Source organism: Impatiens glandulifera, chromosome 8 (assembly GCF_907164915.1).
Source record: "Impatiens glandulifera chromosome 8, dImpGla2.1, whole genome shotgun sequence".
In the NCBI taxonomy this organism is placed as follows: Eukaryota; Viridiplantae; Streptophyta; class Magnoliopsida; order Ericales; family Balsaminaceae; genus Impatiens; species Impatiens glandulifera.
In genome coordinates, this window is record NC_061869.1 from 12,049,642 (window position 1) to 12,062,715 (window position 13,074).

The 13,074-nt window shown below is 29.5% G+C and overlaps 2 protein-coding genes and 1 non-coding gene across 3 annotated transcripts; 1 reads left to right on the top strand and 2 right to left on the bottom strand.

Moving 5' to 3' along the window:
- Positions 1–3,374: 3,374 nt before the first annotated feature.
- LOC124913003 (blue copper protein 1b-like) lies at positions 3,375–4,148 on the bottom strand. Its single transcript, XM_047453629.1, has 2 exons — positions 3,965–4,148; positions 3,375–3,694 (listed from the first exon to the last, which is right to left on the bottom strand). The coding sequence occupies exons 1-2, from the start codon at positions 4,146–4,148 to the stop codon at positions 3,375–3,377; spliced, it is 504 nt and encodes a 167-aa protein (XP_047309585.1).
- Positions 4,149–6,301: 2,153 nt separating this feature from the next.
- LOC124913004 (blue copper protein 1b-like) lies at positions 6,302–6,811 on the bottom strand. Its single transcript, XM_047453630.1, has 2 exons — positions 6,697–6,811; positions 6,302–6,606 (listed from the first exon to the last, which is right to left on the bottom strand). Exons 1-2 carry the CDS (start codon positions 6,809–6,811, stop codon positions 6,302–6,304), a joined length of 420 nt encoding a protein of 139 aa, XP_047309586.1.
- Positions 6,812–7,249: 438 nt separating this feature from the next.
- Positions 7,250–7,321, top strand: TRNAW-CCA. Its single transcript has one exon. It is a non-coding gene; the product is annotated as a tRNA-Trp (tRNA).
- The last annotated feature ends 5,753 nt before the right edge of the window (positions 7,322–13,074 follow it).

The window sequence follows — 13,074 nt, forward strand, 5'->3', positions numbered from 1 at the left end:
AATATAATTTGTTTTTTAAATGCGAAACTATTACTTTTAAATCTCTCTATCGCTCATAAATTACACTTTACCGACACAAAGTTATGTGTCGGAAAGTCTTTTCGACACATAAAATCTATTTTCTGGCCTAAATATATGTTTAGTTGTCACTAATTTATATGCCAATAAATTTCCTTGTTATACGCCGCAAAATATTGATTTATGTGTCGGTAAAAATCATTTTTGTTGTAGTGTTTCATCCCCACACAGTGTTTTAGCACAGATTTCCACTGTCCCAAATGAAGAGTTTAGATTTGTTTTTGCTAAGACAATTTTCAACCGAAAAAATTATTTTAAATTCATTTTTGTGTAAATGTCACATAAACAGTCATTCTTTTTCAACCGAAAAATTCATTCTCATTCTCAAATTCAAAAAGAATATTCTTTTTACATCACCTTTTATAACTTTTTAATATAAGCCCATATATTAATGTTTGAATAAACATTATTAAAAAAAATATCATTAAATAATATTTATTATTATAATTTTTTAACATTATTATAATTTTTAAACATTATTATAATTTTTAAACATTATTATAATTTTTTTAACATTATTATAAATTTAAATAATAAATTATATAAAAAAGTTTAATATATAAAATATACCTAAATTAAATATAAGGGTTGAATTTGAAAAAAAAATGTTTTGAGATTGATGAACAGTGTAAACCTATATTTTGCATTTGCAATATAGAGAAAATGGCTGAAAATTCATTTTAGGTTTGAAAATGTGTATCAATTGGAGGTAAAATGACTGAAAACTCATTTTGGATTTGGGTATGGAATTCGGTTGGAGATGTTCTAAGAGTCCAGTAGTATTTGATTTGTTTTGTATGTGCGTTTTTTCAGGTCAAAATGAATCATGTTTATTAAAAAAAAAAAAAGTTAACTTAATCTAAATCTTATCACAAGAATCATTTTATTCATCTAAAACAATTTCATTTAATTTAGTAGTCTTACTTTTTACTTTGAAAATTTTTAAATATAATTAATTATGATGGTGATAAAATCATAGTTTTCAAAAATCTCAATAAATTAAGTATCTCCTTTTAAATATTAGTTTTTTATTTTAATAATTAAACATAAAAACAAAAAAAAAAATAACATGAAAAAAATAAAAATAAAAGGTTTGATAAGATTTAGTTCCAATTAATATTATTAATTACATCCTATGTACTTTTTAACTAATCATTTTTTGTTAAACAAATTATTAGTTTTTGAATTTTGAAAATTTTGTTTATTTTGTATAATAAGATTAATAGTGACACTTTTCATTGATTTTTTTTTTTCTTTAATACTAATATTTTCATTTGTTTTTTATATAACACCAGGCACCTTGAGAAGCCCTGAGATTTTGGGGGCCCTATGCAAATTTAAATTTTTGGACCTCTAAAATATTTAAAATAGTAATAAAAAAAAAATTTAATATTAATTAATAAAATATAATATAAATAATTAATATATTATAATACGAGACTAAAAAGAGATATAAAAGTTATTTTTATAATATATATTTAATATTAAAGGAGAAAAAAGAGGAAAAAATAATATTATTAAATATAAAAAAATGGGGCCTATAAAAGTGGGGGCCCTATGCAAGTGCATTGGTTGCTTTACCCAGGGCCGGGTCCTGTATAACACACGTAAAAAAGGAGTATTAGTAAGAGCGAAAGTCATATCACTGAAAGCCCTAAAACCGTTACTGATGACATTTTGTAACGACATTTATCGTCGTTATCATTCGTTACAGAAACGAGTGTTATTGATACTCTTCTAGTATCAACAAGGGCTTTTGAAAACCATTACTTAAACTAATATTAGTAACGGTTAAACAACCGTTACTAGAACTAATATTAGTAACGGTTAAATTTAACCGGGACAATAGAATTTAAAGTACTGTGGATATTAATACCTTTCCTATAATATAATATAATATAATATAATATATATATATATATATTATATATTATTATGTGATCAGAAAGGATGGGCTCGAACTGATGGATATCCAGAATTTTATGTATAGTCAAAATAGTTCGTGGACAATTATTTTTTTTTTTAGTCTCAGATTAGTGTGAACTATTTGGAATTGATCAAAAATAATTATTGTCTAAAGCTAGGAGCAATTGATAGTTTTAGATGTGATATTCAAATTTTCATTTTATTATTTAAAATGATAAAATGATATAATTGAGTCAAGATGACCTGTTGATTTGATGAGGAGGTTCATTTTAGACAAGCCGAATTTGTTGCCATCCATGGACCAACCTTTTTTTTATATAAATATTGTAAGGTACATATTCTTCTCTTCTCTCAATATATTTATATATACAATTAGTCTTCGTTTGCTTACACATATGATGCTTCACGTAACAATAAAATCAATTATATATTTAATAATATATTTAGGTAAATTTTGATTTGGGTCTGCCCTCGCTCTTAGGCTTGTTGCGCTTACCATGTATCAGCCTTGACGGCATGTATATGTACTTCTCGAATCCTCTAAGATAATTTAATGTTTAAAATTTAATTTTAAAATCCTTAAACTATTGAAAACACTTGAAGCTTCGAGTTTTAGTAAAATTGAATTTAACAAATATTATTAAATTTGTTAATATATACACAATTAAAATATATTTAAAACATAATTTTATCTAAATAACACCCAAGTAAAATATTTTTAAAAAAATAGTTTTTAAGTCAATTATAAAAAAGAATTTTCAAAATTCAACTACATGTCTGCAGCTGTGGATTTTATATTTATATCTATAACAAATGTTAATAGTTAAGACATAATAACAAATTATTTTAATTTAATCTAAATAACTTATTATCCAATTATTAATATGATTAAAATATAAAATTAAATTTTTTAATATTTAAAATTAAATTATAATTAATGAATTAATCTTGTTTAATTTGTTTTTAAATTAATTTTAACTTACTTGTATATGTTAGCTAGATTAATGTAATATTAGATATTATATTATAATATTAAAATAATATAATATTATATTATAAATGAAAATAGTATTTTGTAGAAATATTAGATATTGATAAAGATTATATAACGCGTTAATGGGTCTATATATGTTTATAGTATATCTGATTTTTTTTATTCTCAAAAACTTTTTTCTTCATTTTCTTTTACATATTTATTAACTAATTAAAATAATTAACTCCACACTTCATTGAACTCATAATACAATAAATTATACATTTTCATACATTTAATTGTTGTCTTGGTGCAATTAAAAAACGTTTATTGCACATATATAATAATGCAATTGAAAATAAATAACGTATATATTTCCTAATCAAGAATTGTTTCTCTAGCCTAGAACTAGAGTTAGTATTACCACCATGAAAACAACAACCAAATTGTCGGAAATAGAGGAACACCCACCGGTGGAGCTTTTCCCTAGCGGTTCCTCGTCATTAACAATGACGTCGACGTTGATAACGAGCTTCTGATTGAAGAAACTGCAATGGTCCGCGACACCACATATATACCATTTCTTACCTGGGGTATCAAGGGTTATAACGTCGCTCCCCGAGTTCATGGCTTGGTCTAGTGGCGGCTTGGTGCAGTTGTCGAAGGCGGTTTCATTTACCTTGAAAACATTGTGGAGGAAATTCGGATAGTTGAAGACTGAAAATTAGTTAGTTAGGCTTAAAGCCAAGTTAATTTTGGTAATTACATTATAGTTGTTTTAAATTTTGATCACAAATTCAATAGTAAGGTTCACAAATAGCTAAGATACACTTGATAATTAGAGTTATAATGCATTCTTTTTTTTCTTAAGTCATGAAAATTCATGTAATGACTAATTTGTAAGTAATCTGATTTTCTCAATGTTTTTTTCTCATTGAAAAGTATTTCCTTTAAAAAAACATAAAAAAATTATTGATCTATAATTACCTAGCTTGTCTCCAACATGGAACACTTTATCTTGGGTCCAAGTTGTATAGTTGTAGAGAATAGTCCAACCAAACTTATCTCCCACTATGAACTCAGTCCCGGTGGTGGTGGTCATCGGAAAAAGAGCACCGACGACAATCACCACATTAACCGCGAATAATATGACGTTAAAGAAAGATCCCATAAAATATTTAATTCTTGCAAATTATATGATTGTGACTATGGTAAGTATAGTGGTATATAAATTGTACTCTACTTATAGAATAATGAGAGGAGATATTGTAAAGATGTAGGTTTTAGCTTTGTGGAGCATTTTTATTGTATTTGTCGAGCCTCAATGTAGAGTTGGTCTAAGGTCGGCAACAATTATTGGAGCTTTGGGTTTTTCGTCCTACTGCCAACAATAATTCTTACTATATTTAGTATGTGTGTGAGATCATGTCATGCACAAATAATTCTACCATAAAGAATAATTTTTAATTATTTTTTTAACAAATTTAATGACAAAAACCCGTAGGGTAGGGTGAGATTATTTTTAGAATTGTAATATTGTAAATTCATTTTCTCAATTATGGAGGATTAAAGGAAACAATAAAATGAAAATGACATCGAAATAAAAGTTCAAAATGGATTTACAATATTACAAATATGATATATTCGTAATACACTATCTTGATGAAAGAAAATAATATATTCAACCCAAAAAAAATAAGATTAACATAAAAGAAAATTAAATATTTTTGTTATGAAAATACAAATAAATGATAAAAATATATTTTGGAGGCTCCTTAAGTGTTTTTGACAAGAAATTAATATGGATCTAACTGAGGCTTATTTAAATGTGCAGTCGAGTACTTTAGAAAATTAATTATTTGTCTTGACAGTTTCGCTTCATTGTGAGTTGGGTGTGATTTGTAACTGTGAGAGAATTATTGTAATACTTATGTAACATTCTTGATAATAATTTTCTACTGTTTTGGCCAAACCACTATAAATATTGTGTTTGTGTTCTTTAGTTGCTTTATTTCATTTTTGCATTATTCGGTGTTGTTGTTCTTCCATTAAAGGATATTTCATCTCCTGATATCCCAACATAAAGAATAAACAAAACAAAATAGAAAATTAACTTGTTTTAAAATTGATGATTTTCGCAACTTCTTCAAATTTCCCAATTTTGACAAATGTACCAATTACTAGGATCGGTAGGAAATCGCATTGACGAATAAGTACATTAAAAATGCATTTAGATTTTAAAATGGGTTTTTAACACTAACCAATCCAAGGAAATGAAAACGATACTAAATCCGCCCAAAAAGATGGAATCCAATAAGTGTGCTGGTTAAGTTGCAATATGATCTCCCACCATATATATTTATCCCAATGAAGGTTCAAATTACACACTATTTCTTAAAAAATATTTACACAGTCATAATTTCTTCCAAGTTTTCTGTATACAGAATTATGTTAGTATAAAAAATGATCAAATCATTTCAATTCCCATTAATAACACTCTAAATTACAAGAGATCAAGATAGTTAACCCTGTGAACATGATTAGAATCCTTTTTTTAAAAATATTTATATTAATAAATGAAAAATATTTTAAAACAACGTACCCTTGTCTTTTCTCAGTTCAATTAAGTCAATTTTTCAATTTAATATATTTATTAAACACTACCTAATATATTTATAGTTACAAACATTTAATCTTCTATAAATAAAATATTGACATTTATTCTCAAATAAAGTTATCTCGACATTAGTATTTTTATAAAATAGTGCTTAAATAATTTTCACAATGCTCTATTTATTTTAAGGTCACGTGTTATAAATAAATTTTTAAGTAAATACAAAACTATATTCTCATAAGTCGGTTTGATTATTATCAGTTATGTAAGATAAACAAAAATTGAAATTGAGACGCTTTATATCAATTTTTAAAAATTTCTAACCAAAATAACTCGTAGCTATAGTAGATATCGGTATTAACGGATTAAGTTGGTCTAGTTTTGTCAACTTAATCGCGGTTTTTTTTTTGTGACTAGTAACATGTGGATCATCTAATAACAAGGTTAAAAATTTATGTTGTACTTATAACCGCGAATTGATTTCAAAATAAAATAGTAAATGTACTGAAATAATTCAATAAGTCTCTCTTTATTTCTCTAACTAATCAAAAACTCATGACATTGATTCATTTTTCCAATAAATTCAACAAGACATTTATAATATATAACATACTAGTCAATACATTTCGTGACACATATGGATGTATATTATTACTTATAATTTCCTAATTTGTAACAAACTAATGAATAGTGCATATGATCTAAGATCTCTAGACTAGGACTATAGCCAGTGCCACCACCATGGAAACAAGGGCTAAGTAACCAGACATGAAGGCTGAGGTCCCATGAGAAGAACTTTTTCCTAACTTCTTCTCAACATTGATGGCAAGCTTCTGGTTGAATAAGCTACAATGGTCATCAACACCACAAATATACCATTTCGGGCCAGGGCTGGTTAGGGTTACGATATCATACCCCGAGGTCAAGGCTTCGTTTATTGGCGGGACAGTGCAATTGTCGAATTCAGATCCATTCACCGTGAAAACATTGTGGAACGAGATTATATAACTGAACACTGATTTTGTCACAGTCACATTTAAAAATTAATAATGTAGAAAATTATATTACAATTATACTTTAAAGAGTCCATGAATTAAGAATGAACCTAGCTTGTCTCCAACATGGAACACTTTGTCTTGGGCCCAATCTGTGTAGTTGGTAAAAATGTCCCAACCAAGAAAATCACCTCCTACCATGAACTCAGTTCCGGTGGTGGTCATTGGAAATATAATAATAGTAAGAACAAATAATAGGTTATAATAGTAAGATGTCATATTAAATATCAATTATTAATTGATCTTGGAATTGCTAATAGTGATGAAGGTTGTTGGTTGGTTATTTATAGATTATTTAAGAGGATTTAAATAAGTAGATTTTAATTATTATTGTATTTGTCGAACCATGAAGAATTGTTCTAAGGTCGGCTAGAGAATTATTAGGAGCTAACTTTGAAGTTTTTGTCTCTAGCTAGCTAGCCAACAAGAACTTTATAGATTTTTGTAAATTAATTATTGTAACTGTGTATTAGAGAGAAAAACAAATTACTTATTTGTAATATGGGGATTGCTTGTCAAATATATTTATCATCACTTATCTTAGAAATTATTTAGGCTACATTTTTAAACTATCTAATTTTTGCGTTAATACCTTATCAATATGGATCTGTGGCGCAATGGTAGCGCGTCTGACTCCAGATCAGAAGGTTGCGTGTTCGATTCACGTCAGGTTCATTTCTTTTACAATTTTATTTTTTTAACCTAGGGTCGGGGTGGGTTTTATTGGCTAAAACCAATAAAACTAACTATTTAATATGATATCAATATGGATTTGTGACACAATGATAGCACGTCGTGTTGGTTCTTCATTTGATGAAACTCACCAAACTAATAAATTGACCATTTAATACGAATATACGATATATCACCAAACTAATCAAATTGACCATTTAATACGATATCAACAAGGATATGTGGAACATTATTTAATATGATATCAATATGGATTTGTGACACAATGATAGCACGTCGAGTTGGTTCTTCATTTGATGAAACTCACCAAACTAATAAATTGACCATTTAATACGATATCACCAAACTAATCAAATTGACCATTTAATACGATATCAACAAGGATATGTGGAACATTATTTTGACTAGGGCCTGTTCTCCAGTTGGGGAAATTAGTTAAGGGAGGATTCTATCAACGTGGATCTGTGGTGAATGTGCCATGGTAGCACGTCTGACTCCAGATTAGAAAGTTATGGGTTCGAATCACGTTAGTTGCATTTCTTTTTTATTTGACCATTTAATTTGATACCAATAAGAATATGTAGTGCAATTTTTTTTGACCTAGGGTCGGGGCGTGTTTTATTGGCCAAAACCAATAAAACTAGCTATTTAATATGATATCAATATGGATCTTTGGCATAATCAATATGTTTAGGTCTCGAGTTGATTCTTCGTTTGATGAAACTCACCAAAATTAATCAAACTGACCATTTAACACGATATCAATTGTTAGGATTTGGATAGGATTTGGATCCCAAAATCTGACATGCTTGAAATGATCTGTAAAATGCAAAAAAGAAAAACACAAGATTATACAGATTTATAGTGGTTCATTGAAATGAGTTACGTCCACTTCAGTCACCACCAGATTTCACTATGAAGTAGAAGAAGAAATACATAGTTTTTGCCTCACACTTTATTTCTCTAAAATTATTTATACTCCATGTAAACCCTTAATAATAACATATTTATAGGGTAAACATTCATATAATAAAACATAAATAACTCTTGGTCAAGCCCAAACCCAAATACAAACTCAATAAAATTTAATTAACTATTAAAGAATTTTTTATAAGTGTAGGCTCTATAACTCAACAATCTCTCACTTGAAGACTAACTTTATCATCTCTCGATTGGTAGCGATTCTCCATCTGATGTCTTAACGAAGAAGACCAACTAAAGTTACACACAACTTCAGTTTCTTGTTGTCACAACTTTCGTCAGTATATTAGCTAGATTCTCACTCCTGAGAATCTTCTTAAGAGCTAACACTCCGTCTTTTAAAGCTGATCGGATGAAATGATAACAAATTGTATATGCTTTGTCCTACCATGATAAATATGATTCTTTGCCAAATGAATGACACTCTGACTGTCACATCGCAACACATTTCCCTCGTAGTCATGACTCAATTCTCGTAAAATGAATTGCAACCACATCATCTCCTTAGCAGTCTCTATCATAACAACATACTCTGCTTCGCAACTAGAAAGAACAACATTTTTTTACAGTTTTAAAACTCAATTAATTTTAGTACATCCTAGAGTATAGATGTATCCTATCATGCTCTTTCTACTATCAACATCACCACCATTTTTAGCATCAACATCACCACCATTTTCAGCATCAACATATCCTTCTAAATCCATATTAGACTTTTGAAAACATAAAGTGAGACTCATACTTTATCTTAAGTATCATAGTATCCACTTTACTGTTTATCAATGTTGTCTACTCGAGTTACTCATTAATCTTCTAACAACTCCCATTGCATGTGATATGTCTGGTCGTGTGCAAACCATCACATACATAATACAACTAATGACATAGGCATACAGAACAGTGTCTATGTAATTTTTCTCATCATCGGTTAAAGACGGTTTATCTTTAGATAGTTTGAAGTGACTAGCTGATGGGGTAGAAACTGGTTTTGTATCGTACAAGTTGAATCTGCTAAGAACTTTCTTCACATTTTCTTCTTGTGAAAGTTTAAGAATTTTTTTATCGCTAAAAATTCTCATCCCAATGATTTGTTTTGTAACACTCAAATCCTTTATTGCAAACTTTTCAGACAACTTTTTCTTTAGCTTCTTAATCTCATACAAGTTTGCTCCAGCAATCAACATGTCATTAATGTAGAGGAGTAGAATAATGTACGATTTATCAAACCTCTTGATAGAGAAACAATGATCAGCTTCACACCTAAAAAATTGTTACTTTTTATAAAGCTATCAAATTTCTTGTATCATTGTCTTAGAACCTGTTTCAAACCATATAGACTCTTCTGAAGCTTACACACAAGCTCATCTTTTTTTTTGATTTCAAATCCTTGTGCTTGTCGTATTTAAATCTCTTCATCTAAATCACCGTGAATAAAATAAGTTTTGACATCTATTTGTTGAATATGAAAGTCTTCTTTCACAACCAAACTCAAAATAGTTATGATTGTCATCAATTTGATCACTAAAGAGAAGATCTCATTGTAGTCAATACCTTCCTTCTGTTGAAATCCTTTCACAACCAACCTTTCCTTGTACCTCATGGTTTTGTCATGTTCTTCTTTAATCCTGAAAATTCATTTGTTGTGAAGTGTTTTTTTCCTTTGGTAGCTCAGTGAGCTCCCAAGTTTGATTCGACGTCAAAGAGTCTATCTCATCTTTCATTGCAGACTCTCACTTAATTGATTCATTAAATTATATTATTTCCTCGTAGCATTCAGGTTCGCCTCTATCTGTCAATAAGATATAGTTCGGAGATGGGAATCACCTCTCGACTATTTTTGATTTCTTGACGAACTTCTCAATTCTATTACCGGTGTTTGCTGATTTTCCGTTGGGACCACGTTCTCAAAGATTTCATCTTCAATAACACATTGGTCTTCTTCGACAATCAGTATATATTTAGCAGAAAAATCTCTCAAATCGATTGTACCAGTCTCTTCCAATTTAGAATCACCATCTGATGTCTTCCCAACACAATCTTTGTAGAGAACTTGTTCTTTGAAGATAACATTTCTTCTATGAATGATCTTTCGATATTGATTATCTCAGAAACGATAACCAAATTCAATATCATCATAACCAATGAAAAAATATTTATAAGACTTTGGATCAAGCTTACTTCTATCACATTCATTAGTATGAACATATGATAAACAACTAAATACTTTCAAATAAGAAATGTTTACATTTTTATTGCTCCAAACTTCTTCAGGAAAGTTAAATTCAAGAGGAATAGAGGGTCCGTTGTTTATCAAGTAGGTAGCAGTGTTGATAGCTTTTTCCCAAAGGTTTTAGGCATCCCAACATGCAATCTCATGCTTCTATCATGCTCGTTCAATGTTTGATTCATCTGTTCAGCTACTTCATTCTCTTGAGGTGTTCGAAAAACAGTCTTCACCATACTAATCATACTTACATCACAATATTCTCTCAAATCTGAACCGATGTACTCACCTCTATTGTCGGATCTCAAGCACTTAACCTTCTAATTTGTTTCATTTTCAACCAAAGTCTTTCACTTCTTGAAAATAACAAATACATCAGACTTGTTCTTCATAAAGTAAACTCATACGTTTTGCTTGTCGAATCATCTATAAAAGTCACGTAGTAGTGTGATCTGCCAATAAAAGAAACATGTGTAGGTCCCCACACATTAATGTGTACCAACTCTAGTCTTTCTTTCATGATCTCCTTCCCAATCTTTAAGAAACTCACTCGTTTCTATTTTCCAAGAATGCAGTATTCGAATAACTGATGTTCAACAGACTTCAGTTCTGGAATCTGAAAATTTTTCAAAAGAATTTTCATCCATTTTTCGCTCATATAGACTAACTTGCAATGCCATAACTCATTTCTTTGAGTCATCAACAACAATAGAAAATGTGTCTCTATATATTGAAGTCGTGTATGATGTTCTAGTTTTGTGACCTCGAGCAACGAATATTGCTCTTTTAGTCACCTTCCATGCACCATTTGCACAACTGAAATTGTGACCATTTTCATCAAATTGTGTAACATAAATCAAATTGCGCATTAAATCTAGAATGTGTCTCACCTTATTAATCTTTCAAACAGAATTGTTTGTCATCTTCAACTTGTGTCCCCCATGCCAACAATATCTAGTGGCTCGCCATCTACGAAATAAACTTTATCATAGTTTCCAGTCACATAATTCTCTATTAATTCTTTGTGGGCAGTGGTATGAAAAAATGCTCCCGAATCCAAAATCCATGAATTTATCGGACTATAAACAGATAGAAGCAACGCATTAGTGACAATTTCTGTAACTGCGTTAACTACATCATTTTTATCATCATCGTTTATCTTTGGTGCTTTGTAGTTTCTCTTTAAGTAACCTTGTTTACCACAATTATAACAATCAAATGTCTGCCCAAACTTGAATTGACTCATCCTACTCCTCGACATAAATCTTCTCTTACCTCGGTTGAAATTTCTATCATTACATCTACCTCTATTTTCAACATTCAACAAAAATACGGTGCCCAAACTGAATTTACCAAAATCAATTTTACGAACCTCTTCAGCAAAAATACGATCTTTAACTTCAATAAATTTTAGTTTAGAATTTCCAACTGAATTACTAGTTTCTACCCTCATATGTTCCCAACTATTTGGTAGAGATGCTAATAAAATTAGGACACTAACTTCACCCCAAAATCAATCTCAATAGATATCAATTGATTAATAATTGTATTGAATTCGTTTAAATGAGTAGTGACAGAAGTACCATCAATCATTCTTAAGTAAAAGAGTTTTTTCGTTAAATGTATATTGTTGTTAGTAGATGATTTCTCATACATATCAGAAAGAGCTTTCATCAGACACATGACGGTCTTCTCCATTCCTACATTATGAGCAACCGTCTTGGTTAGCGTCAATCGGACAACTCTCAAAACTTGTTTATTATGGAGTTTCTAATTCAGCTTCATCAATCTTCTCTAGTTTTTCACTCAAAGGAAAATGAAGTTTCTTTCCATAGAGATAATCATCAATCTGCATCCTCTAGAATGCATAATCTGTTCCATCAATTCTTCCAATCCCGTGTCATATACTGTTCTCGCTTGTCATCGTTTTCAATACTCCGATCTAGTCTATCAGCTCTAATGCAAGTTGTTAGGATTTGGATCTCCCCAAATTTGACCTACTTGAAACAATCTGTAAAAACGTAAGAAAAAAAAAAGAACACAAGAAGACACAACTTTATAGTGGTTCACTCAAATGAGCTACGTCAACTTCAACCGCCACCAGATTTCACTATGAAGAAGAAGAAAAGAAATATAAAATTTTTGCCTCACACTTTATCTCTCTAGATTTTGTCTACTCAATAAAAACCCTTAATAATAATATATTTATGGATAACCATTCATGTAATAAAACATAAATAACAATTGGTCAGGCCTAATCCTAAACTCAAATACAAACTCAATAAACTTTAATTAACTATTGTAGAGTTTATTATAAATGTAGGCTTCATAACTCAACATCAATAAGGATATGTGGCGCAATTCTTTTACATAGGATTTGTTCTCCATTTGGTGAAACTCGTTAGGGCGGGTTTTATTTGCCAAAATCAATAAAACTAACTATTTAATATGATATCAATATGGATCTGTGGCACAATGCATGGTAGCGCGTCTGACTCCAGATCAAAAGTAAGTTTTGGTCTCGAGTCGA

Bases quoted from the DNA above. Each gene is read 5' to 3' on its own strand.
- LOC124913004 (XM_047453630.1), bottom strand. From the start codon at position 6,811: ATGACCACCACCGGAACTGAGTTCATGGTAGGAGGTGATTTTCTTGGT. The intron at 6,607-6,696 runs GTTCATTCTTAA...TGACAAAATCAG, and splicing joins CCATGTTGGAGACAAGCTAG to TGTTCAGTTATATAATCTCG.
- LOC124913003 (XM_047453629.1), bottom strand. From the start codon at position 4,148: ATGGGATCTTTCTTTAACGTCATATTATTCGCGGTTAATGTGGTGATT. The intron at 3,695-3,964 runs GTAATTATAGAT...ACTAATTTTCAG, and splicing joins CCATGTTGGAGACAAGCTAG to TCTTCAACTATCCGAATTTC.